This window comes from Paroedura picta, chromosome 5, assembly GCF_049243985.1.
Source record: "Paroedura picta isolate Pp20150507F chromosome 5, Ppicta_v3.0, whole genome shotgun sequence".
Lineage (NCBI taxonomy): Eukaryota > Metazoa > Chordata > Lepidosauria > Squamata > Gekkonidae > Paroedura > Paroedura picta.
In genome coordinates, this window is record NC_135373.1 from 118,002,170 (window position 1) to 118,029,951 (window position 27,782).

General features: G+C 46.0%; 1 protein-coding gene across 20 annotated transcripts in view; it reads left to right on the plus strand.

Annotated features, from left to right (window-relative positions):
* PLEKHA5 (pleckstrin homology domain containing A5) overlaps window positions 1-27,782 on the plus strand; it is a 249,250-nt gene that overhangs the window by 116,046 nt on the left and 105,422 nt on the right. The window contains exon 1 of one of the 20 annotated variants that reach the window (XM_077340123.1): window positions 5,913-6,066. The exons of the other annotated variants lie outside the window; for them this stretch is intronic. Coding sequence (XP_077196238.1) covers window positions 6,047-6,066 — 20 coding nt within the window. The 5' untranslated portion in view covers window positions 5,913-6,046. Of the gene's footprint in view, window positions 1-5,912; window positions 6,067-27,782 lie in introns of those variants that run through there. 20 annotated transcript variants of the gene reach the window in all.

Genomic DNA, 27,782 nt, shown 5'->3' on the forward strand with positions numbered 1-27,782 from the left:
AACGCAGGATCAGCCCTAAGCATCCTAAAGCATCCAAGAAAAGTGTGTATCCAACCTTTGCTTGAAGACTGCCAGTGAGGGGGAGCTCACCACCTCCTTAGGCAGCCTATTCCACTGCTGAACTACTCTGACTGTGAAAAGTTTTTCCTGATATCTAGCCTACATCGTTGTACTTGAAGTTTAAACCCATTACTGCGTGTCCTTTCCTCTGCAGCCAACAGAAAGAGCATCCTGCCCTCCTCCAAGTGACAACCTTTCAAATATTTAAAGAGGGCTATCATGTCCCCTCTCAGCCTCCTTTTCTCCAGGCTGGACATTCCCAAGTCCCTCAACCCATCTTCATAGGGCTTGGTCCCTTGACTTCTCCTTTCAGAGCCAGGGCTGATGCTTGCATTACTCGGCGTCCACTCCTTGGTGGGTTTGGCTTGTTGCTTGGCCGTGTGCCTCTCTGATGGACTGTGGGTAGGGCCAAGCAGAGCTGAGAGAGAACTCCTCTGCTGCTGCTGTGCCTAAGAGGGAATCCAGTCCCACCTCGTTGGCTCACCGTTGGCTGCTCAAAAGGCCCTCGGTTGAGTTTTAAAAGGCTCCAAGGGGCAGCACGCTCTGTTTTCATCAGTGGCTCAAAGAGACTGCAGGCTTTTCAGAATGCCACACCCCTGATAGAGCGGTTCTGACCGAGCAGTTCTGTGTCCCACATCAGCGGTTCTGACCGATCTGGGCTCTCTCAGCCTCACCCACCTCACAGGGTGTCTGTTTTAGGAAGAGGAAGGGAAGGTGAATGTAAGCTGCTTTGAGACTCCTTCGGGTAGAGAAAAGCGGCATTTAAGAACCAACTCTTCTTCTTCTTCTTCAGTAATCTCAGGGCTCTCTCAGCCTCCCCTCCCTCACAGGGTGTCTGTTGTAGGAAGAGAAAGGGAAGGTGAATGTAAGCTGCTTTGAGACTCCTTTGGGTAGAAAAAAGCATGATGATGATGATGATGAAGAAGAAGAAGAAGAAGAAGAAGAAGAAGAAGAAGAAGAAGAAGAAGAAGAAGAAGAAGAAGAAGAAGACTTGGTTCTTATATGCCGCTCCTTCGGGTACTCCTTTGGGTACAGAAAAGTGGCATATAAGAACCAACTCTTCTTCAGTGATATCAGGGCTCTCTCAGCCTCACCCACCTCACAGGGTGTCTGTTGTGGGGAGAGGAAAGGGAAGGCAAATGTAAGCCGCTTTGAACCAACTCTTCCTCTTTTTCACCTTAACCTAGTCTATTTAATGCTGTTTTAACGTTTATGATATAGTGGGTTCAATAAGGCACTGGGTCCCTCGTGGAGAGAAACGTCAGCTCTTGATTCAGATCACACCTGAGAATTGAACTCAACAGCTCACCACCTGAACTTCCACACAGTCCAGGGTTCCCACCAGAGCCTGCGCTTGGCTCTGTGCAGGTTCCCAAACGAATTGGACCATTCAAATGATCCCAATGGCAGGATGTATCCCACATAGTGACCAGTGACATTAAATGTCCCTGATTTTGATTCATGGTTCCTGCCCTCTGGGTCCGCCTCACTGCATACAGAGCATTGACGTTCTGTGATATTTTACCTTGCTGTTCCCCTCCTGGAGCAACATGGAAGGGCAGGCAAATGATGAAATTTTAGCACTGTTGTTGCCGTCATTATTACTGCTTAAAATGCCCAAGTCATCGGGCAGAAGCTTCGCGTGGAATAGAACAGCTTCTCTGTTCTGTAATTTTTTTCAGCCCCTTTGACTAAGCATGCCGGCTGGGTTGCGTTATTTCCCGAGAGCCGTCTGATAGAGAGGAGGATTTCGCCACGAGGGGGAGTCAAAGCTGCGCATGGCTTTCTCATAAAGGTTCTTCTCTCCCAGTCCTCCCGGCAGCTCATGGCCTTGAATGCTTTAATGCTGCCTGCATTAACGTTCGAGAAACCTATTTTGTGGTGAATAAAACTCTAAGAAAATCAATTAAGTTTCATGATTGCTTTTGGGGAGAAAAGTACGTTCCGTATTTATGGCGGGATCAAGAGTCATGAAGTGCGCCGTGGCAAAAGGAGGGGGGGGGATGCCCATTGGTTGCGTCAGTTCGGAGAAGCGGAGAGGGGCCGCGGAGTCATAAGCAGTCATCTCAGAGCGTTTTTCCAGACTCCTGGCAAACCGCTCCCGTTAATAGCGAGCCTTCTGTAATTACATTAGATTTACTGTAAATATTGAGGTGGTTTTCAGCTTTTTAAATTCTGCCTGCATTTAAAGTGAAATGCGGCATTCTTCTATGCTGGGCGCCAACTTGCTAGACTTGCATGTCAGCAATAAAATCTGTTTAAAAGGGGCTAAGGATTCCAGAGTCTGGGGGAGCCAATGTGGGGCTTTGAGCTTTATTTATTTGCTTCCTTCCTTTATGCACCGCCATTCTTCTGAATGGTGACCCCGAGTGGTTCACATCATTCTCCGCTCCTCCACTTTGTCCTCACAGCAACCCTGTGAGGTAGGCCCAGGCTGAGAGAGCATGATGGGCCGAGGTCACCTAGTGTGCTTCCATGGTAAAACGGGGGTTCAGTTCTGGGTGTCCCAGATGCTCACATGATGCTCATACATGATGCTCATGATGCTCATGCACTGCTGCAGGGATGGCTCTCCAGGTGTCCATTAACTACAATTCCCATGAGCCCCTTCCAACAATATGGTGCTGGCAGGGGCTCATGGGAATTGTAGTCCATGAACATCTGGAGGACCACAGGTTGACTACCTCTGTTTTACATGATCATGCCACATCTGGGGTTTCTCAAAGCTTAAAGAATGTTTCATGGGTTTCTCAACGGTGAAAAAAATTGAGAAAGGCTAGACTGTGGCGCAGAGTGGTAAGGCAGCAGACATGCTGTCTGAAGCTTTCTGCCCATGAGGCTGGGAGTTCGATCCCAGCAGCCAGCTCAAGGTCGACTCAGCCTTCCATCCTTCCGAGGTTGGTAAAATGAGTACCCAGCTTGCTGGGGGGTAAATGGTAATGACTGGGGAAGGCACTGGCAAACCACCCCGTATTGAGTCTGCCATGAAAACGCTGGAGGGCGTCACCCCAAAGGTCAGACATGACCCGGTGCTTGCACAGGGGATACCTTTACCTTTACCTTAGACTGGAGAATCAGTGTCAGGCAGAGGTGCATGGGATCTGTGTCTGAGATTTGATTGTAAGAAGTGATTTATATTTATTTATTTCATTTAAACCCCACCTTTCTCCCTAGCAGGGACTCAAAGTCTCTTCCCGCATCCATAGAAGCATAGAAGCATAGAGATGGAAGGGACCTTCAGGGTCATCTAGTCCAGCCCCCTGAAGAATGCAGGGAATTCTCGTGTCCTTGTTTTCCTGACAACAGCTCTGTGAGGCAGGTTAGGCTGAGAATGTGCGACTGGCCCAATGTCACCCAGTGGGCTTCTGTGATGGAGTAAGGATATGAAATGGGCTGTTCCGGATCCCTTCTCCAATACTAACTGCTACGCCACATTGACTCTGAGATATGTCTCTGTGTGAGAGAAATTCAGCAAGCATAAGAGCTGTTTGGACCTAAGTGGTGACATTTCAGGGGCTTCCCTATGTTGGGAAAACCTAGGAAGCATATGATGGAGACCTGACCCTGTAAAATTTGAGTTTATGTATTTAAAACAGAAGAAGAAGTAGAGTTGGTATTTATATGCCACTTTTCCCTACTAGAAGGAGTCAAAGTGGCTTACAATCACCTTCCCTTCCTCACCCCACAACGGACACCCGGCGAAGTAGGGGAGGCTGAGAGAGATCTGACAGGACTGCTTTGTACGTACAGCCTTAACAGGACTGTGACTAGCTGAAGTTCACCCAGGTGGCTGCATGTGGGGGAGCAGGGAATCAAACCTGGCTCCCCAAGTTAAAACTGGCACTCTTAAGCACTAAACCAAGCTAACTCTTAGCTGCTTTTCTACCTTGTGGAACATGAGGTGGCTTACAGTGCAAATAAAACAACAATTATACTTACAAAACATGCGTAAAGACCACAAAATAAAATCACAGTTAGGACTAAAGGTAAAGGTATCCCCTGTGCAAGAACCGGGTCATGTCTGACCCTTGGGGTGACGCCCTCCAGCGTTTTCATGGCAGACTCAATACGGGGTGGTTTGCCAGTGCCTTCCCCAGTCATTACCGTTTACCCCCCAGCAAGCAAGCTGGGTACTCATTTTACCGTCCTCGGAAGGATGGAAGGCTGAGTCAACCTTGAGCCGGCTGCTGGGATCGAACTCCCAGCCACATGGGCAGAGCTTTCAGACTGCATGTCTGCTGCCTTACCACTCTGCGCCACAAGAGGCTCTTACAGTTAGGACGACCAATAAATAAAATATAGAATTATTTTAATTCCCTCCCAAGGGCTGAAAGTAAAGGGTCCAGGCACTTCTCTCTGGGGAGGTTGTTCCGTAATCTTGGGGCTGCCACCGAAAAGGCCCTTTCTCAAATACCCACCTTGCCCCAATTCAGCCTGTCATAATTTTTGTTTATTAGGGAGAACATTTTTAACCCAGGGTATTAATCCCCCCTCATTAGCTTCAAGCGTAACCGTGAATAGGGCCAATACCATCTTTGTATATGTTTGTTTGCTTCATTCATTGATACCCTATCTTCCACCCCAATGAGGGACCCAAAGCAACTGGCCTCGTTCTCCTCTCCTCCATTTTATCTTCACAACAACCCTGGGAGGTGGGTTAGCCTGAGAGAGTGCATGTAGCTCAGGGTCACCCAGCAGGCATCCATGGCACCAGTGAGGATTTGAACCTGGGGCCGTCCAGACACTAGTCTGAAACTCTTTAAGGCCTGCACCACACTGACTCAACCACAACAGGTGAAATTGTGTGGGGGGGGGGGAGCATGCAAAATGTCAGACCCATTGCTGCTTACAGTGAGTATAATGTTGTCCCTCAAGTCATCGTATCCTTACAAAGGGTCATGGTGTAGAGACAATTTGCCCTTGACACCACAGGCTTATCCCTCCTGGTACCAAGGCTTCTCCTCTCCCCTGGATCCCTCCCATTCCTTGAAAGTAACAAAATAAGCCACTAAATCATCGATAAGAATGCATCATCTTTTTCACAATTCCATCTCTGTTTTTGGCACAATCAAGCCGTGCGGATTGCCAGCCAGTGATGGAAAATGAGGTCCTTTGTTGATCAATAACCCAAGGGGTTGGCACAGATGCCGCTTATGTAAGCTGCTTGGACAGATCCATTTCTTGTTCTTTCAGTGCAGCAGGATTGGCGGTTTGCGCTTTCCCGCCTGTGTCTGCCGCCTTATAAAAACTTGCAATGATGGAGATCTGTTTGTTTGCCTTGTTTTAAGAATCAGTCGGGCTTAAGAACACACTCTGCAAACAGATCCTTTAAAAGGAATGGCCTCTAGCTGAAACCGGGCAGAACAAATACATGTGGGTAGGAGAGATGTGATTCTTTTGAAAGATTAATCTGGTTTTAAAAGTGTTGCAATGTCGGGGGGGCGGCAGGGAGACAAATGTCAAGTTCTGGAGTTCTGGAAAGGAACTGCCTTGTTTTGTCTTCGGGAAACCAGAAATGTCATGTTAGCGTGAGGGATAAAGCGTGAAAATCTGAATCGCTTCGGTTTCGGAGATCTGAAGCGACCTGGTAGATTAAAAGACCCAACCGGAGACTTGGGTAAACGAAGACCCCCGGTCGTTGGTCGACGGCGCTCAAGAAGGCATCTTCAAAATGCAGAGCTCTGTTTTGGGAACGAAATGACAGCTGTGCCTTCTGGCCAAAAGGGGAGTGCGTTTGTTTGCAGGGTGCCTTTCACGCCAGCTTGGATTGCTTCCTCCTCCTTTTTTTTTTTTTTTAACTTAAGAGCACTGGTAATTCTGAGCCGCGTTTTGGAGACAGCGTGACATCACGCCCCTGTCGGTTTGCTAGCCAAGCCAGCCGGGATGCTTCTTTCGTAGCGTCAGGGCTGTTGGGAGCAGCTTCCAGACAAAAGGGTCGTGCCTTGCAGCTCCCTAAAAGTGCTGCTGGCATCGGCTCGGGTGAAGAATGGATTTCCCTGAAAGCTGGTAAGTGAGTCTCCTGATGCTGTGCGTTTTGCGAGCAACTCTGACGGAAGATTCTTCTTCTTTTTCTTCCTTGGGTAAACAGAGGCTCCGCGAACGATGCTGGAATTGACTTAGATCTGCATGAGGATCAGGAAAATGCAAAAAAAAGGATGTTTGTCTTGTTAGTTCCTTGAGCTTTGTTCGGTTCTGTGCAGGCATGGCTGATTTGCTTCTCGCTGGGAGGATTTGACCCCTCCTCCCCTCCCTCCCCCCAATATTAAACTGCTTTTAAAAACAAGCCGGGGTTTAGAAGAACAGATTTGAGCCTTGCACGTCAAGCAGGGTTCAACGCCTGAGATGGAAAGAAGTTTTAGAAACTCTGCCCGGTGCCTTCCCGGTTTTCCGGTTTGACAGGGAGGGCAAGCCAAGGGTGTCTAAGCAGTTTAACGAGTGTTGTAGGAATTATTAATGGGCCATTTGTCATTTTCCCAGACGAGACCAGACAGAGCTACAGTTTTACATCAGATACAGTAGATGGGAGACCAGATTAAGTCCACAGGATAAAGAACTACGAAGGGTGTGTTGTCACTGTGGAGCATGGAAAATATCAACAGGGCCGGGTAATATATGAGCATCTCGTGAATAGCAAGATATTTCAGTCGCTGTTGGAGCGAGAGAAGAATATTGCTGTCTGCGTTGACTCCAGTGAGGACTCAGGGATGAGAGGCTGGCCGAAGCTAGGTTCCTGATTTAGTTCCCGATCCCCTCTTTTATAACTCCCAAGGAGGCTTCAGTTTCTCTCCCCTTGTGTGTATGTTTTTGTTTGTACCTCCCTGTGAAAAAGGGGAAAAGATAGCCTTCCTTTTTGACAGCTTGATCTCTTTTTGACAGCACCCGATCTCTTCCCTGCTTAAATTAGCGTAGCAAATCGCCCTTTGGCTGGTGAAAAATAATGTTTTTACGTTCTCTGAGATCATCATCCGTGGCCGTTGTTTGCGTGGAGGCGGCAGGAGGATTCATGTTTGAATATCGCCATAAAGTGGCTCAGGAATCCAGCGTTTGTGCATTTATTCATTTGAGCCACAAATTCCCCTCCCCTCCCCGAGTCACTGAAATGATGCCCTTGCGGACGAAGGAGATTTTAATTACTGCCAGGTTTGTAAAGCCCAGCGGAGTTGTTCTTTCGGAACCTCACCTTGCCCCAGGTGTCTTTCGTGCAGGTTAACATTGTACAATCATTTCTGAACATACAAATAAATAATCGTCCGTATTGCAATACCATATTATGGATGAACATAATACTAAACCCATCTAATCCATCTTTTCGGGGGTTCCTGTAAAGCAAAACCCCTAATCTCTGAAAATGATAGATATCTATTTCTGGCAAGGGTGAGGCTGCGGTTGGAATTCAGATGGGCTGATTCAGTTTGTTTCATGCCAAATCGTGGTTTTTATTCTTTTTCTTTCCTGCTTTCAGGCCCAGGCTGAGTCATTCTTTATTGGTCGCTGTTCTGTGGGACACTAACATTGATTCCTCCAGTGTAAACTCAATATTTAATATCTCAGGTTCATTCTTCTCCCCTTCTTTTTTTTTTTTTTGATGGGGAGGGGGTGGTAGCACTTTCTCTTCCAATGCTGGGGGAAAATTTAATTTGTGACTGTGTGTATATAGAGAGAGATATTATATATAGTGTGATGCGATTGATCTTTTGGGAAGACGCCTTAGAGATTAAAATGCTACAGAAATTGTGTGTATCAGCCGCGCGTGACTGGGATAATTTCTGTTACCACTATGTTTGAGAGCCAGCTTGGTGCAGTGGTGTGTGGACCTTGAAAAGAAGACTTAAGTTATTAAAATGCAAACATTGGCTGAAACACAATGTTATTTGCATCAGCAAAATATGTTCGGATTAGTGATTTGCTACTGGGGGAGGGTTAAAAAAAACACACCTTCATGATGCATTTGAGGTTATTTTATGATCAGTAACTTTTTGAACCAATAGAATTACATAGATATACCGCCTCTGCTCATGCTAAATCTTACACTACAACAGTACTCTGTAAAGTATAGTTAAATAAAATCAAACAGTATTTTTGGCCGGGAGATTAACGCACATCCCAGGCACATTTTGACCAATGGTGAGCGCTTGGAAGCTATGTTGATTTCAGTGCATTTCAGCACATACTTTAAAATATCTCCTGGGGATGTTTGGGGAAAGCTGATATTGCTTCCTGGTTCTTATTGCACTTTGAACTGGAATGGAGACAGTCAGAAGAATATTGGGAAGCTTGCATGTCACATCTTCTGGATCTGCTGCTGCATCATGTTGGGCTTTTATCGAAATCGTGTGACCAAGCACAAGACATACAGCAGGCATTCTCAGCTAGGGTTTTGTGAATCATAGAATCACAGAGTTGGAAGGGACCTCATGGGTCATCTAGTCCAACCCCCTGCACAGTGCAGGACACTCACAGCCCTATCGCTCATCCACTGTAATCTGCCACCCCCTTGAATTTTCACAGAATCTGCCTCTCTGGCTATCCAGCCTCTGTTTAAAAATGTCCAAAGATGGAGAACCCACCACCTCCCAAGCAAGCCTGTTCCACTGAGAAACCGCTCTGTCAGGAACATCTTCCAGATATTTAGATGGAATTTCTTTTGAATTAATTTCATCCCAGTCATTAGTGGTTAACTCCCAGTTATTTTTCTTTATGTTTATTTTTTCCTTAAACAAAACCTGTTGGTTATCCAAGTTCACATCAATGTGTACTCTTACTCCCCATGTCCCCCTTGTTCCACTGAGAAACCTCTCTGACTGCCAGGAATTTCTTCCTGATGTTTAGATGGAATTTCTTTTGAATTAATTTCATCCCATTGGTTCTGGTCCATCCCTCTGGAGCAAGGAGAACAACAGACCAAGCTCCCCCAACCTTTCCTCATATGTCTTGGTCCCCAACCCCTTCACCATCTTTGTTGCCCTCTTCTGGACACACTTCAGCTTGTCTACAAGAAATCCTGGGGTTTCTTTACAGCCATGGAAGGGTTTCCCAAATGGGTGAGAGTTCATTATTTTTAATGAAATTTTAATTGAATCTGGTTAGGATAGCGGACTTCTAATCTGGCATGCCGGGTTCGATTCTGCACTCCCCCACATGCAGCCAGCTGGGTGACCTTGGGCTTGACACAGCACTGATAAAACTGTTCTGACCGAGCAGGAATATCAGGGCTCTCTCAGCCTCACCCACCCCACAGGTTGTCTGTTGTGGGGAGAGGAAAGGGAAGGCGACTGTAAGCCGCTTTGAGACTCCTTCGGGTAGGGAAAAGCGGCATATAAGAACCAACTCTTCTTCTTCTTCCTCCTCTTCATTTAATGGATGTTTGTGTTCTGACTGCTTTCCTTCATTGGCTAGCCTGCTAAATCGAAATTACAGAACCACCGACCTTGGGATGTAGCGATGGGCTAGATAGCTCCGGCCCCCGTCATGCGATTCGCTTTTTTCTCTACCCTCAGCCGACCAGCGATAGCCGAGCCCATCCGTCACCCTCCGCAGGTGATACCGCGGCTGAGTTGATAATGAAAGTGGTGTTGGAACGCCTGTGCTATAAATGGTTCCTTGCTCAAAGGGGTGTCTGAGCTTCCTCTGCTTCCTTCTCGTTTTGAAGGCTACCAATTATGCCAGCAGAGTGACAGGTTTGGGATTCAGGGCTGAGTTTGAAGGGGCCTCTTCACGATAGAGGTGCATATATTATGCAGAGTAGAAAGCTGGATGTTGGACCCAGGAAGAAACCTGCATCCGGAGAACCGGCTCAGGAACAACGGTTTCCTGGACCCTTAAAAATCCTGGAATTGGCCTGTAAGTTCTAATCAGAGTTAGGAAGCAACAGCAGGAAAAGAAAGTTGCTTCTTTGTCTGTTGGCCGTTCAGGGGAGCTGGTTGACTTCTCTGTGTTTTGGGCTAGATGGACTTCTGGTCTAATTCAGAAGCACTCTTTTTAGCATCCAGGAGTTCACTAAGATGTTAGTAGGCATGTGCAATTTGGTTCTGACAACATGAAAAGTACCTGAATCAAAGTTGATTTGGACATTAATCCAGCCCAAATTGACCTTCCCCTGGAGTTAAAATGGCCAAATCAGCCATGGCTGAAACGCCAAACTGCGATTTGGACGTGAATCAGCTATGCAGAGATCCAGCAGATTAAATTTTGAAGGGACCATGTAGAGGATGGAGCAGAGTTGGTCTCTCTTGCCCCGGAGGGACGGACCAGAACCAATGGGATGAAATTAATTCCAAATAAATTAATAAGAAACTGGAAGAAGTCTCTGATACTTAGAGTGGTTTCTCAGGCTTCCTCAGGAGGTGGTGGGTTCTCCATGTTTGGAGATTTTTAAACAGAGGCAGGATAGCCATCTGACGGAGAGGCTGATTCTGTGAAGGCTCAAGGTGGTGGCAGGGGACAGTGGATGAGTGATAGGGTTGTTGGTCTAGATGGCCCAAGAAGTCCCTTCCAACTCTGTGATTGATTGATTGATTGATTGATTGATTGATTGATTAATAGGTTTCTCCTAAACAGGATTTTGCATATAGTCTGGCCATGTTTGCACTAGCAGATTTCTTTCTTTCTTTCTTTCTTTCTTTCTTTCTTTCTTTCTTTCTTTCTTTCTTTCTTTCTTTCTTTCTTTCTTTCTTTCTTTCTTTCTTTCTTTCTTTCTTTCTTTCTAAGCAACTGCTTTGAGTTAGCTGATTTGTAGCACTTCAGTGTAGTACTTGCATTACGGCTTCACCAGTGAGAAGCAATATGTTTCTGGACGGGAGTCTTATCAGCCACTGCATTGCTTGCGCAGGGGTAGTCAAACTGCGGCCCTCCGGATGTCCATGGGACTCATGGGGATTGTAGTCCATGGACATCTGGAGGGCTGCAGTCTGACTACCCCTGTACGTTTGGCCAGGCTCTGCAAGAACAGATTTCCCATCCTCAGTTCCAAGGAAACGGCTCTGTGATCTTAAAGACAACGACTGTACCTCTTTGGTGTGTTCCCAAGAAGCAGCTTTAGATTTTCCGTGGGAGTTTTTCATGCATGTGTAGCGTAGTGACGAGGGAGGAGAAGTGACTAATGCAACATATGGCAAGCTGCAATTAATTCGAACTGTTTCATGTGATTTGCTAATTGCTCGAAGTTAGTTACGAAAGAGCTTTCATTAGGAAACAAATTATAGGGCTCCTTCTGCAGGATACCAAAGAATCGCACGGCCTGGAACAGGGACAGAACTCCAGCGCTGTGAATCAGTCGTCCAGATGCTTTCGGGGGGGGGGGGCACCTCTTTGAAAGAGGACATTGATCTGAGAATCTAGATAATCTAAGCTCTGAGCTCTTTCCTCCCAAATATGTATAGACAGATGACCGTAGAAGCTGTTTGGAAATGTCCATAAGGACGTTTTTGCTTTCAGCAATTGTTTAGTGACATGAATATAGTTTATTTGTTTGTATTCGTCCTTTCTTTCCAGTGAAGACTCAAAAGTGGCTTCCTTCATTCTCTCCTCCTCCTCCTCCTCCCTTTTTTGTCTTCACAACAACCCTGTGAGGTAGGTTAGGCTGGGAGCGTGTGACTGGCCCAGCAAGCACCCAAGGCACAAGTGGGCATTCGAAACAGGGTCTCCAGAATCATAGTCCAGCATTTTAACTATGATAGCTCTTAATCTTAACATGTAAGGTAGCCTTCCTCAACTAGGGTTTCATGAAACCCTAGGGTTTCTTGACTGCTCTGGAAGGGTGTTCCGAATGGATGGGTGTGAATTAGTTTTTAATATAAATGTGTTAAATATTTATCGGGTGATATGACCATCTATGATCATGTCAACCCACCCACCCACTCCCAAAATGACCATTGATGGGCCTGGAGGGAGTGGGAAGGAGAGGGGCCCAAGGTGGCCATGCACCCAGCTCTGTTTTGCAACCATATTTTGCATGATCACACCACTTCTGGGGTTTCTCAAAGCCTAAGGAATGTTTCAGGGGTTTCTCAATGGGGAAAAAGTTGAGAGAGGCTGGTGTAAGGTGTGCCATTCCAGAGATTGTGTGTATGTATGTGGTGCAGCTTGCTGGGGGGTAAACGGTAATGACTGGGGAAGGCACTGGCAAACCACCCCGTATTGAGTCTGCCATGAAAACGCTAGAGGGCGTCACCCCAAGGGTCAGACATGGCCCGGTGCTTGCACAGGGGATACCTTTACCTTTATTCTGTGCAAATCTTGTCTAAGGTTGGCATTTGCTACCAGGTGTATATTGTTAGAGTTTGCATTCCTTTAGATAGCATCATATGGCCTGCAAAACGGAGCTCTTTTGCCAGGTCTTTGTTTGAGGTCAGAGCCAAGAACAATGGGGGACCCTCCTTAGGCTATGTGGTAACATTCAGCGTACCCCACTATACGGCCTATCTTGTTTTATCATCTCTTTTAGATATGTTCTATTATGGGATGGTTTTTATCATAATTTATGGGAGGTTATATTGTACCCTGCCATAGGTCTCCAGAGAGTGGCGAGCTAAAATTCAAATAAATAAATAACTCAGCCTTCCATCCTTCCGAGGTCAGTAAAATGAGTACCCAGCTTGCTGGGGGGTAAACGGTAATGACTGGGGGAGGCACTGGCAAACCACCCCGTATTGAGTCTGCCATGAAAACGCTAGAGGGCGTCACCCCAACGGTCAGACATGACTCGGTGCTTGCACAGGGGGATACCTTTACCTTTCAAGTCCATTCTGTGAAATATTGTGCTTAGTAATACCATTTTATGTGGTGTAGTTCTGAGTGCAAGGAGGTGTTGTTTTTTTCTTTAATTTATAGACAAACCGAGCTTCTCAATTTCAAAATTCAAAACTGCTTTAAAATAACCCTACCTTCAATGCCATCTCAGTTTCGTGCCAGCCTGAATTTAGATTTTAACAACCTTTTGATACTTGATACATGACCCACTTTCATGGATACCGCCGTTCTGTAGCCGCAAGCTCTGGCACCAGTTCCCTTCTCCGTTTCAAAGCTCGTCTAACCATAGTTTGCCATGAGATTCCAATTAGAAAAACCGTGGTTAGTGCCAACTTCCAACTGTGGTCTGAAACCATAGATCGGCGGATAAGGGTAGCAATATCTGTCTGAATTAGAAATAGCAATGTATAATTATAGGAACCCAGAAATAAAGAAGGGGATTTTAGATCAGCGACTTCAATCGTCCTGATATAAATCAGTCCTTCCTATGGGTTTTTGTATATGTGTTCGTGTAACAAGGAAATGTTCCTTTTCTGAGCTACTTGAAATGTGCTACATGTATGCAGACTTGTAACCTAGTTTGGCGATGGAAGGCTATGTCCTTGCTTTGGTATGTGTACCTGTCCTCGGGTTGTGAAAATTAAATTAATGAATTCCATAATTGCTGTCTGCAGGCTGGCTTCCATATGACACAGTCCTCTTCTCAAATACGAGAAACAGCATGATGCCGTTAAATACTTACAGATGTGGCAAACCACAGATATGTGAAAATCTGAAGCAACAGATGAGAACAACCAAGAAACTGGTTAGAATCATAGAATCACAGAGTTGGAAGGGGCCATACAGGCCATCTAGTCCAACCCCCTGCTCAATGCAGGATCAGCCCAAAGCATCACCTTCTTGCTTGTGTGGGCATGGGAAGAAAGGAGAAGCTACAGAAATACATCTGTGTCCTCTTGGCAGTGCCCCTTGCCTCCTTCTGTCCCTGGCAGGGTCTGTAGAAGGAGAAAGCAGCACCACTGCTGCCTTCTTTGCACTTTTCTCCCCCAGCATCTGGTACCAAGCAACACCAGTACCCATTGCTCACCTCCTAGGACCCCCCCCCATGGATAATGAGGGCTGAGCACAGGCAGTATTGAGTCTCCGAGGGAACCTGTGTCTACTAGTGTTCCTTCCCATCCCAAACAAACAGTGCCAGAACTCTTTGACAGATCCCCCTCCGCTGTGCATGGCCTTAATCCATATATTTAACAGTCCATAACTACAGCCATGTTTAGAATTAGATATGATGTTGGATTTCACATGGCGTCTTCAAGGGTCTTGAAACTGCTCTGAACCAGCCCCAAGAGCTCTATCGAGGTTGTATTTTTATGGGAAAGCTTTATGGCAAAGTTTCAATTGAAAGCTTCTATAAAAATGAACAGTGTCTTGTTGCTGTAGTGATCTTTCTGTAATAATCGGTGCATCAGTGCTTAGCCAACTTGCAATAAATCTTATCGCATTACCTTTATTTTCATTTCTTTAGTACACCTTCCAGCTTTTGTTACTTGTTACGTGGAATCCGGGGAGGGTAAGGGGAGGCCCTACATAGCTACGCAAGAAACGGAAGCACCTAGGCTATCCCATTGCAAATCCATGCGGGCTGGATCTTTCCCTTGATTTTCTCACTGAAGCTCTAGTCCAGGGGTAGTCAAACTGTGGTCCTCCAGATGTCCATGGACTACAATTCCCAGGAGCCCCCTGCCAGCAAACGCTGGCAGGGGGCTCCTGGGAATTGTGGTCCATGGACATCTGGAGGGCCGCAGTTTGACTACCCCTGCTCTAGTCCTTGAACTTGTGCACTGGGAGCATGCATAGATAGACTCACTCGCAACATTTTGTGCAGACTAATGCTGTCTCTGTACAGTTGTTTACTGCAGACAGTGTGGCTGAACATGTGAGAGGGAAACAATTGCGCCAGAGTGTTTTGTAGAGAAGTAAAACAGCAGGATGAGCCTTGAGCAGAAGTCTGTGGGTCGTAGCAAGATGAGAGTCTAGGTCAACCTTTTTCAACTGCTAGACCAGGGGTAGCCAAACTGCGGCCCTCCAGATGTCCATGGACTACAATTCCCAGGAGCCCCTGCCAGCGTTCGCAGGACCTGTGCTAGAACGTGGAGGAACTCCTGGGATAGTTTCAGGCTTTGAGGAACCCCGGTAGTGGTGGCATGCCCCTTCAGAGATGTAGGCAGGGACATAAGATGTGGGAACCAGCCAGTCAGTCACTCAATCCTTTACCATTTCAATCATGGAGAAAGAGACTAGGCCCCTAGAACAACAGGGGAAGGGGACTCCGGTTACGTGTAGTGATGTAAGCCATCCAAATTTCTGGGAAAGGCCGCGGAAGCCCTGGCGAGCTCTCGTGGAACCCCTGGGGCTCCCCATAACCCTGGTTGGGAATCCCTGCTCGAGAGTTAGTATATACATGAAGTTCTGCAGAGATGACAGATCTTGAGAAAAAACACAGACGAAGAGGGATGTAGACAAACCGGAACGTGTCCAGAGGAGGGCAACAAAGATGGTGAGGGGTTTGGAGACCAAGGGCCCTGTCGGAACTTCCTGGTTGAGGCCAGGGTGCCAGCAACATCTAAGAATCTCACTCCCCCAACACTCTCCCTTGTAATATCTATACTCCTGGCAAGGATGCAGGGGTGGTTGTACTGTCCATTTTATGGTGTTTTAACTCCTTGTTCTATGTTATTTTAACATGATGTATGCCACCCTGAGATGGCTGGGCCAAGAGGGCCAATCCCATGATTATGTCTAATTATAAATAAATAAAACCATACTTTGCTTTGATCCTCCCCACCCGCAAAGACTGCGGGTTGGCACACTCAGTCTGTTTTATCATATTTATATGTGATTTAACATTGCCAGCATGCAGTAGTGGTTAAGAGCGCTGATTTCTAATCTGGCAAGCCGGGTTTGATTCCCCACTCTTCCTCCACATGCAGCCAGCTGGGTGGCCTTGGGCTAGATACAGTCCCGTTAGAGCTGTTCTCAGAGCAGTTCTGTTAGAGCTCTCTCAGCCCCACCTACTTCACAGTGCATCTGTTGTGGGGAGAGGAAGGGAACGGTGTTTGTAAGCCAGTGTGGGACTCCTTCGGGCAGTGAAAAGTGGGGTATTAAAACAACAGCTCTTTTCAGTTAAAAAATGACATCTAGTATACCTTTGTAGTAATTTAAGAGCAATACAAATATCAATAAAAATATTTTTAATGGGGCTTGGGGTGGAGGGGGGAGATTTTCACCTATGTCTGGGGCTGATCGAGTATGCAGATACCATCACAGACGATATCCTTGTGGTTTCATAGATGGAACATGCCACATTTATGCCAGCATTAAAAATGCCTCGTCCTATGTTCATTTGATTGCTTCTTCACTGGCGCTTCACTTTTCTCGCAAGTATCCCAGTTAGTTTCTCAAACAAGCAAACGCTACCCCAGATGAACCTCACTTCCCTGGTCATATTCATTTGGATCCTGCTTTGAAAAAAAAAATCCCATTGAGATTTTAAATCAAAAGACAAGAAGCCAGCAAACCCTGAAATCTTCACATGTGACATCATTGCTCGTCCTTATTCGGTGGTTCTTGGACTACTTGGGACACCCTCCAACCCTGGAGTAAATCAGTTGTTGGGGGGCTACAGGCAGCACGATGCCATCCTTGGCCTTCCCATTTGTGGCCTTCCTAGGAGTAGCCGGTTGGCCACTCAGCCAACAGAACGCTGAACTAGATGAACCTTTGGTCTGGCCCAAAGCATGGCTCTTCTTGACATTCTTATGTGCAAATGGCCTTTTGTCACACAACCTTTCCGGAGTTTTTAATTATACGTCAGGGTAACGACACAACCGTCCTTGCCTTACAGGTGATTCACTGCTTTATCGCGAGTCTCTTAATTTAGCAATGCCTGCATCATGTGGCTTCTATGCATAGGTGATGTGCACAAAGCAGAGCCCAATAAACTGACGAAAACATAGCGTTCCAGAAAGCCTTTGGAATTGACTGAGGCGTCGTGCGGAGCCCCGGCACAATAGCTGCGCCGCTGGGGCTCAGGCACAGAAATGGGAGCGAAGATGCTTTGTGCGGGAATGTTAAAAGCCCAGTTGGGTGCAGGGATGGCTTGGCTCCCTGTCTCCCCTTTCCTTGCCACGGAGCATTCTGCTCCATCTGCCGCTGTTCCTCTCCTCTGACTGTCGTGCTGAAGGGAAGGACGCACTGTCCTCAGAATCCAGCCGGAGAACCAAGAGCGTCTGAGTAGCCGCACCACCTCTGCCACTGAGAGCATTAGTAAGGGAAGATCTCGGTCCCCCGTCGCCAGTGCGATGCCTGCCACCAATTCATCGCCCCGGCCTGTCGAACCAATTACCATCCTCCAACCTTTCCTCTCCAATCCCCTTCTCCTTGTGTGTCTTCACTTTAATTTGTACGCTGGAGGGCAGGGCCCGTCTCCCATCCATTTATGTACAGTGTCCGCCGGCAGCGTTGTGTGCTGAATTTTAATTGCCGCAAGCCACTTTGGGAGACGGTTTGTGTCTCAGTGCGCAGGATATGAATAGAAGGAAGGCAAAAAAATTTTTGCATTGTGCTTCTTGGACCGAGGCCAGCAGGCGCTCCGACTTGAGAAAAGAGGTTATGTATACACCATCATTTCATATCAGGTGGCCATCTGGAATTCTCCGTTTTCAGGAGCAAAAAAAAAACCTCAACACAGCCCGAGTTGGTAAATTAATTTCCTGACCAGAACGTGCTGCGTGAAATAACGGCAAAGGAAAGCCACAGGTAGACAGGGTGGAGCCTGAAATATATAGAACAGATGCAATTTGCCGCTCATCGTGGGGTGGGAGTAAAAAGGGTTGTAACTCAAATATTTATAAGGCCGAGAAATTAAGTTCTAAATGTTCAGGTTAAACGATTTCCCTGTCCTAATGTGAAATTAAACCTGCACTCTAAAAGCTTGGCCAGATCAAAACATCTAGTCTTTTCCCAAGATGCTTTTCCTCCCAAGGAAGAAATGAGTTCCAAATCTGGGAGAGGCACTGAACGTATCTGGGTAAGAGACTCATATTTGGATGGGTTGGAACGGTTGCTCAGAAAATGACGAGACGCCACAAAGAGACTTTTCCATGTGCAGGTGCCAGACTTTGGCTTCTTTGGTCAAAAACACCTTGACCTGGATGGCTCAGCCTATTCTGATTGTCATGAAGGCCCTATGGCAGGCTTTCTCAACCAAGGATTTGTGAAAACCTGGGGTTTCTTGATGGCCCAAGAAGGGTTTCCTGAATGGGTGGGGAGTTCACTAATTTTTATGCAGTTTTTTTAATGTGTTAAATATTTATCAGATGATATGGTCATATTTGGTCACGTTCATCTGCCCCCCTTCTCCCAAAATGGCCAGCAATGGGCCTGGGAAGGGGTGGGCGTGTCCATAGCTCTGCTTCCAAACCACATTCTGCATGATTGCGCCACTTCTGGGGTTTCTCGAAGCCTGGAGAATATTTCAGGGATTTCTCAACGGTAAAAAAGTCGAGAAAGGCAGCCCCTACGGGGTCAACATAAGTGAGCTGCAACCTGATGGGACTTTCCACTACCCATCCAAAACGGCCCATGTAGACATTCCCAAATGAGTACAAGAGAGCTAGTGCATGTGCTAGAGAAGTTTCCCCTGTGTGTCTCTTGGTCCAACAAATATCTGAGCTTCCTCCCCTCTCTTCCCCCACACCAAAGTACTACATTTAAAAAATTAATTTCACTCCTTTCTCATAAATGAATAAAACAGTGCAACATTTTCAGCTAGGCTGAGAAAATGTGACCTGTGACTAACATTGCTGATTATTTGGAGTGGATGAGTCCGTGCTAACGTTTTTTAAAGAATTAAAGCAAAAATGTCATAATTGCCTCCTTCGTAGGTCTACAGAGAGCATTAAAGATACTCACCGATGGCTCCAATATTTTTCTCCTGGCACTGTTTTAAACACTCGGGCAAGTAGACTCAGGAGTGTAAAGTGGCGACTCTTAGACTCCCAAGGATCTTGCTGACATTCATAGGCAAGTTCAGTCGAATCTGTGCATAACAATCGGACAAGCAGATGGTTTTGCCCCCTCTGGTCCCCCAGATCTGCTTTCAGCCTGGCCTCTAAATTGAAACAGATAAGAGGGTGGAGGGACTACTCATCAAGTTTGCAGATGACACCAAATTGGGAGGACTGGCAAATACTCTGGAAGATAGAGACAGAGTTCAACGAGATCTGAACACAATGGAAAAATGGGCAAATGAGAACAAGATGCAATTTAATAAAGATAAGTGTAAAGTTCTGCATCTGGGTCAGAAAAATGAAAAGCATGCCTACTGGATGGGGGATACGCTTCTAGGTAACACTGTGTGTGAACGAGACCTTGGGGTACTTGTGGATTGTAAACTAAACATGAGCAGGCAGTGTGATGCAGTGGTAAAAAAGATGAATGCCATTTTGGACTGTATCTACAGGGGCATCACATCAAAATCACAAGATGTCATAGTCCCATTGTATACGGCACTGGTCAGACCACACCTGGAGTACTGTGTGCAGTTCTGGAGGCCTCGCTTCAAGAAGGATGTAGATAAAATTGAAAGGGTCGATCCTGCGTTGAGCAGGGGGTTGGACTAGATGGCCTGTATGGCCCCTTCCAACTCTATGATTCTATGATTTTGTCAGTGAACAACCTTGTGAAGATACCACAGCCAGGGGCCAAATGGACAACATCACTGACAGGCTTGGACTACTGGGTGGGTTGAGATTCTACTGGTGAACAGGTGGCATCATCACTTCCACCTGAGATGTGGTCTGCCTGATTCATCCCAAGTTTTAGAACCATAGAGTTGAAAGGGACCTCCAGGGTCGTCTAGTCCAATCCTCTGCACTATGCAGGACAGTCACAGCTACCTGTCCATCCCAGTGATCCCTCCACTAAAAATCTCCAGAACCCATCCTGGGCTGGAGGAAATTCACCTACCATCCCACAGTGGCGATCAAGAATTCCCTGGGTATGCAAGGAAGGGCCACAAGAGACAAACACTGGCACATCCCTTCCTGCACGCCCACTCCCAATCTGCCTAAGTTCATAAAAGCAGCATTTCTGTCAGATGGCTATCTAGCCTCTTCTTAAAAACATCCAAAGAAGGAGAACACACCACGTCTCAAGGAAGCGTCTCGAGGAACCGAGGGGAGCGGTAAATAAATACCTGAGTAAATCAATCAATAAGTACACAGCTATGCTTCCGGACCATGTTCTGTACTTTCACCCCGCTTCTGGGGTTTCTTGAAGCCTTAAGAATGTTTCAGGGATTGTTTTCAATGGTAAAAAAAAAAAAAGTCGAAAATGGCTGATTTAAGGTACAAGCTTTCGTGTGCATGTTGATCGGCTGGGCCTTAAAGATGCCCCTGGATTAAAACTTAGTTTAATTGTTAAAACGGTTAGCGCTTTTCCGCTGTAGCGGCTGAAATGAGTTATCTCTGTCAGCGACCCTGGAGAGCTGCCCCCGTCAGAGCAGACAAGACTGACCTTGGTAGACCTATTGTCTCAGAGAATAAAACAATTTCACGTGTTCCACTAGAATATTTTGGGAGACAGCAGGTCATCTACATAGCTCGTGAAAGAGGGACGGAAGAGTATGCGCTTATTGAGATTGAAAGCAGCGCATTATGAAACCTGAAAACAAGCTATGCTTTCCGCTATTAGTGGCACAAGGGCATTGTGGAAAAGGTCAATAAAATGCTTCAACATCTCTCAGAACTTTAGAAACACTTGGGAAGAACGTATGGATAAACTTTCTGTCACGGTCGCCTACAGCAGTGGTCCCGAACCTTTTTATCACCGGGGATTGGTCAACGCTTGACAATTTAACTGAGGCCCGGGGGGGGGGTAGTCTTTTGCCGAGGGACGTTGCTGCCGCCTGAGCCCCTGCTCCACTTGTTTTCCCGCCAGCGCCCCTGACTTCCCGCCGTCAACTGGGGGGCGCTGCTAGCATGCCGAGGGGGAGCCCCAGCCATGGCGGCTGCTGGAGAGCACCAAAGGTGAGCTGGTGGTGGAGTGGCAGGGCAGCCCCCGGTGCAGCAGCCATGGAGGAGAACGAAGAGGAGCCGTGGCCCGGTACCAACTGATCTACAGACCGGTCCCGGTCCTCAGACCGGGGGTTGGGGACCACTGGCCTACAGCACCATTGAGAAACTCGGAACAAATGGAGAAAATCACTTTCCCGATTTAAAGGATGAATTGTATATTTGCTTTCAGAGCGGAGGCTTGCCTCTCAACCCTTCTGAAAGGGTTTCAACTCAAACAAAAGATGATCTTATGAACTTAGTTTGCTATTCCTGTAAGGCCTGTATATACGATAAACATCTTCATTATCCTGTGTACTAATTCATGACTGATTTTCTCCCTATTTATCTGGCCTGGTCATTTCCATTTCATAGTCTGACATAATGTACTGGGCAGACAAAAGCTTACAGCTCGAAAAAGACGTTGTTGATCTTAGACAGCCTTTCTCAATTTTTCTACCGTTGAAAAATCCCAGAAACATTCTTTAGGCTTCGAGAAACCCCAGAAGTGGCACGATCGGGCAGAATATGGTTTGGAAGCCCCCCCCCCCGGACCTTTCCCCTTCACATCCCCTCCGTTGGCCATTTTGGGAGGGGGAGGCCGGTCGACATGACCATATATGGTCCTATCACTCAATAAATGTTTAACGAATTTTTATATATATTCCCAAGGATATATATATGCCCACCCATTCCGGAAACCCTTCCAGGGTTGTCAAGAAACCCCAGGGTTCTAGAAACCCTGGTTGAGAAAGCCTGGTCTTAAGACGCCATGGGGCTCCAAATTTTTTCTGCTATTTCAGACCAACACGGCTGCCTCCTTGAATCTATCTTCTGCAAGGGTGTTTCTGCCATAAATCATAGTTAGAACTCTCTTTGCCAGTTTTAGCATCTCGATCTGCATTTTCACTCTCTTTCCCCCATCCTGACCTGTGCGGTGGTGGTTTTAGCCATCACTAAACAGCTGCCTTTTGTCGCTTTCTGCGTGGGTAGATCTGAGTGGCGAGTGAGTGAGTTGATTTGCGCCGGAGCCATATGTCCATGCTTGGAACAATTATTATCCCTTGGCTTCCTCCACAGAATCAGTTGGGACGTGAAATTATTCAAGGGTTGGTGACCATGCGAGACATGTGTCCACAAAGAAAAACAAAAAGAAACTAACCGACGGCTTTCGGAGGCCCTATCCCATGTTCTCAATCCAGTTCTACCCATGCGCGCGCACACACCAGGTAGAATACATAGGTGCATTAACTTAAAAGCTTACGTTTCCCATGTACCATCGAGTAGGTGTTTAGAATCTCCATGATTCCAGCAGACCAAATGCTGCAGCCTTTGTCAACTTGTTTACTATTGAGAAATGGCTTTGAGAAACCCCAGAAGTGATGCAATCATGTGGAATATGGTTGGGAAGCATAGGTGTGTATATGCCCACCCGGGGCCTCTCCCCTTCTCACCCCCTCCAGGCCCCTCAGTGGCCATTTTGGGTGGGTTGGGTGGGTGTGATAACTTTGATTTCTAAATAAGTAACCTCTTAGAGTAGGTGCAAACTTAAATGGACTCCGGGGAATGGTAGAGGACAGGAAGGCCTGGAGGATCATTGTCCAGGGGGTCGCGATGGGTCGGACACGACTTCGCACATAACAACAACGACAACCTCTTAGAATGAAAGTTTCTTTATTTAAGAAAAATGAAAACATTTACAACGAAGGCGTAGTCAGGTCTGAGATACAAAGCATAGAGCAAGCAATGTAGGGGTTTGTTCCTCCATCCCATGGGAATTTGAACCAGGCACAGTTCAAAGGAGTCAAAACAGAGAGATAACCATTGGGCCGTTTGGGACAGCAGGTCTGGGGTCTATGGGATACTAACAAAAGGGAGGAAGAGGAATGTGAAGATAAGCACTCATAAAACATAGCAGCAGGAAACCACCTTGGGGTGTCAGACCAAAGCACCTGTGTTACACCAGGGCAAGACAGGTCAAAGCAGCACCTTAGCAGGCAACAGAATCAAATTATTGAAACAGAATTAAATCATGGCAGAAAACCTGGGAATTCTGACAGTGGGTTGACATGGTCATATATGCTCATATCACTAGATAAACGTTTAAGAAATGTTTAAAAATATATAAGAAATTAACTCACACCCTTCCAGGGCCATCAAGAAACCCCAGGGTTTCTCAAAACCCTGGTTGAGAAAGTATGAAATGGTGTTTCACAGATTAGAATAGTTGCATTAATTGAAGCTGGTCAACTGGACAGAAAGGGTGTGCTTGCGGTTAGTCCCTCCGTAGAAAATCTAGGTGTTCACATTATGAAAGTCACATCTTCTTTGGAAGGCTTTAAACCGAACCATAAATGTTTCAGTGTTAATTTGTACCGCTTGTTTTCAAAGGTCTTTAGGCAAGGGAGGGAAAATCCCTGATAAACAGTGTACCAATGTGCTTCTATAAAGTCCTCTGGGGCTGCGATGCTGTCAAATATTCTTTCAGTACATCATGGGATCCCGTTGAGAGGCAAACCCCACTGACATATTCGAAGACGGAGACTTCTAAAAGGATTTTTTCCTCCTCCTCCACCGCCCTATTTCCGAAGCATCTCCGGCCCGTGACTTGCTTGTTGATGTAGATGGATTTTGTTTCTTCTGCGCAGACATTTTGTGAAAGGGTTATTATATATTTAAAAACGTACTCAGAAGAATCTGTCAAGGCCTCCCTCCCGTGCTTTGAGGATAGCTGCATTTTCGCACATACACAAGAACTCTGTACTGTATGACCATCTTCTCGAAATTGGTTTACTTGATCCTTGCAAGCCGGCAGTTACGTTGAAGCAACAAGTAGTCCTGTGTCCCATTGTGTTAAGGGTTATTTTCCCATTACTTTGGGAAAATACGAGGTTGTTTATATAGGTGTTTGCTGAATGGAACCAATCCAATGGAGAATTTCGTATGAGTGGAGGCCATACAACTTTCTCAAGTTTAACACTACTTAGAACACCGTTTGTTGCTATTTTAGTATGTGTGACGGAACTATGCCTTATTCCAGCCTTTCTCAATTTTTTTTTAGCATTGTGAAACCCCTAAAACATTCTTCAGGCTTCAAGAAATCCCAGAAGTGGTGCAATCATGCAGAATATGATTGGGAAGCAGAGCTGTGGACACGCCCACCTGGGGCCCCTCCGCCTTCCTCTGGGCCCCATATTGGTCGTTTTGCGAGGGGTGGGTGGGTCGACATGACCATATGTGGTCATGTCACCCAATAAACATTTAATAATTTAAATATATATATATATATATATAACAAATTATATATAACAAAATATATATATATATATATATATATATATATATATATATATATATATATATATATATATATATATATAACAAATTAATTAGCTCCCACCCATTCAGGAAACCCTTCCAGGGTCGTGAAGAAACCCCAGGGTTTCACAAAACCCAGGTTGAGAAAGCCTGAACTAATGTCGCACTCCTAAACTGACCTTCTTTGGCATGTCCCACTGTTTTGCGTTCCTGTGTAAACGTGCATTTCTTCATCTGCTTGTTCCTCTTCTTGTTGTTCTTCTTTGAAAAATCAACCCCAGAAATAGTCTCTTTAGTTTCATATCTGCTTTTATTATATTTAATGAAATATTGGTTATACCGGGTTTTTTTTGTTTTGTTATTTAAATTCCTACCCTGAGCCTTTGGGTGGCATCTCATTCGCCACTTAAGCTGACTTTGTTAAAATGTGTTGAGATGATAAACGCTTTGGTCATTTCTGAGGCGGGGGGGATGATGAGATGTTAAGGTGGCATCTTGTTAAAAGCCTGGAAACATTTGAGGAATACAGAAACTTCACTGGTCAGAACGGGACAGCTGCAAAACTGGCTCCTATGTCAAGGGATGGTTTCTCACTCTGCAGAATGGAAAACAGGCTAACCAGCAGGGTGTCTTCTCCGTCACTTTGTTGATCTTCATTTTCAGTCCCTGGGACGGGCAGTGTTGTTCCAAAGTTTTGGGTCACCAGCTGTTCCAAACTAAAGTTTTGGCAACTTTAACAGTTTAAGCCAGTGAACGAAAGGCAAATGGGATTTTGGGCTGTATCAAACGGGAGTTGATGGTAACGCTGTACTCTGCTCTGGTTTGGCCTCACTTGGAGTCCTGTGTTCAGTTTTGGGCACCCCAGTTGAAGAAGGATGTAGACAAAATGGAACGTGTCCAGAGGACGACAACAAAGATGGTGAGGGGTTTGGAGACCAAGATGTATGAAGAAAGGCTGGGGGAGCTTGGTCTGTTTAGCCTGGAGAGGAGATGAGTGAGAGGGGATCTGACAACCATCTTCAAGTATTTAAAAGGATGCCATGTAGAGGATGGAGCAGAGTTGTTCTCTCTTGCCCCAGAGGGTCAGACCAGAACCAATGGGATGAAATTAATTGAAAAGAAATTCTGTCTAAACATCCGGAAGAAGTTCCTGACAGTCAGAGCGGTTCCTCAGTGGAACAGGCTTCCTCGGGAGGTGGTGGGTTCTCCACCTTTGGAGATTTTTAAACAGAGGCTAGATAGCCATCTGACAGAGTGGCTGATTCTGTGAAGGCTCAAGGGGGTGGCAGGTTTCAGTGGATGAGCAAGAGGGTTGTGAGTGTCCTGCAGAGTGCAGGGGTTGGACTAGATGACCCATGAGGTCCCTTCCAACTCTATGATTCTATGAAATTATATGTGTTTTGAGGAGCACACACAACAGCCTGCATCCTTAGACATTGCGTTCAGAGCTGTTGCCAGACCCACTTTCCCGACGTTTACTGAAAGCTATTTTGTTTGGGGAGGCGGAAATCAGAAATGTCTGCTGGAATGGGTTTGTCTTGTATCTTTCACAGGTCATTAAGCATTAGGGGGGGCCTCTATGCATATTGTCAGTTCTGTCACACTCAGTTATTCTCTTTCTGGAGTCCCGGCTTTCTGTCTCTTCTGCCTTCCACGTTAACCAGGATTGGCTGTTTCTGGAGGTGCAGGCAGGGTGGGAGATGGCGACTTCCGTATGGTCATTATTAAACCATTTCCCCGTGAGAATCCAAAAGCAGCTGTTTTCATGACGTCTCGTGAAAATCAGCACAATAAAATCAGAGTCCAGTAGCCCCTTTAAGACCAGGTGTGAGCTTTCGAGTGCAAGCACTCTTCGTCAGACTAGGACCTCCTTACATGACCTGACATGAAAATCAGATTTTTTAAAAATATGCTAAAATTCAGCATTGCTTAAAAACCTGCTAAGAAGTCCAGAAAAGGAGTTTGCTTCTTTCTCTGTGTCCCCCTTCCTACCATCCTGTTTTGTTTTAGGGTTTTGTTTTGTTTGCATTTGTGTTTTGGGCTTGTAGGGGATTTCATTTTCAGGAAAAGAAATTTGGCATTTGGGACATGGGCAGCTTTGTCTCCTTGCCGCTAAGCTTTCTAATTAGCCTTGATTAAAAACGTGAGGCCTGTTAATCTAAAAATCAGTGTTCTTCCCCTGGTCTAATAGTTTATGAACTGTGAGGCTGCGGTAACATCCTTTTCCTTTCTGGTCTCTGCCATCACGCATTCTGCATCTTGAAATATACAGTGAGTTTGGCCATCTGTAAGAAAGAGGGAATATTTTAGGGGGGTTTTAAAATCTCCCCTAATCTTTAAACCCACGAGAATCTCCCAGGAGGTTACTTCTATAAGGGGAATGAGGGATGCTTGATTCCGATATAGCTGAGGTAAGATGTTTCAGACAGTAATTCATGAAGTGCTGGTGACATCAAAGCCTACATAGTTATAAAAAGTTAAACATACGGATACTTGCAAGATCATTCATGACTGTTTTCTGGGATATTCAGAATTCTCTCTGTGCTAGCCTGGAGATAGGCAGCTGCCAGGTTTTCCATGCTCAGCTTTGCCCTCCCCTGCAAGGTGTTTAGAATAGAACAGAATCATAGAATCATAGAGTTGGAAGGGGCCATACAGGCCATCTAGTCCAACCCCCTGCTCAACGCAGGATCAGCCCAAAGCATCCTAAAGCATCCAAGAAAAGTGTGTATCCAACCTTTGCTTGAAGACTGCCAGTGAGGGGGAGCTCACCACCTCCTTAGGCAGCCTATTCCACTGCTGAACTACTCTAACTGTGAAAGTTTAAGAAGAGGAGGTTTTTATACCCCGCTTTTTTGCTACCCTAAGGGTGTGGGTCATGACTGTTTTTTTCCCCTTATATATCTGGTCTGGCAATTTCCATTTCATTGTCTGATGAAATGTCCTCCACAGACAAAAGCGTATAACTCGAAGAAAGCTTCGTTGGTCTTTCTCAATTTTTCTACTGGTGAAAAACCCCTGGAACATTCTTCAGGCTGAGAAACCCCAGAAGTAGCACAATTGTGCAAAATATGGTTGGGAATCCCACCAGGAGCCCTTCCCCTTCCCCTTCCCATCCCCTCCGGTGGCCATTTTGGGAGGGGGAGGCGGGTCGACATGACCATATACGGTCCTATCACCCAATAAATGTTTAACAAATTTAAAAATATATATTTAAAATTAATTAACTCCCACCCATTCGGGAAACCTTTCCAAGGCCATCGAGAAATCCTGGTTGAGAAAGCCTGATTTATGTTTTCAGCCTCGGAAAACTGGTCCGTTGAAGGCAGAAATGAAGCCAGCCTAGATCAAGTGGCACGCCCCCTCCCCGAGATTAGGTTCCTTAGTTCCCTCCCGCAAATTGAGAAACTATTATCGTGATCGTGCACATAAAATCGTGTAGGAGCAGAAGAGATGATTAACGTGGATTTCAAACCCGGATTCTTAACAGCCAAAATGAGTACCTTTGTGCGAGAATTCAATTACTTTGGTGTTTGTTAGAAC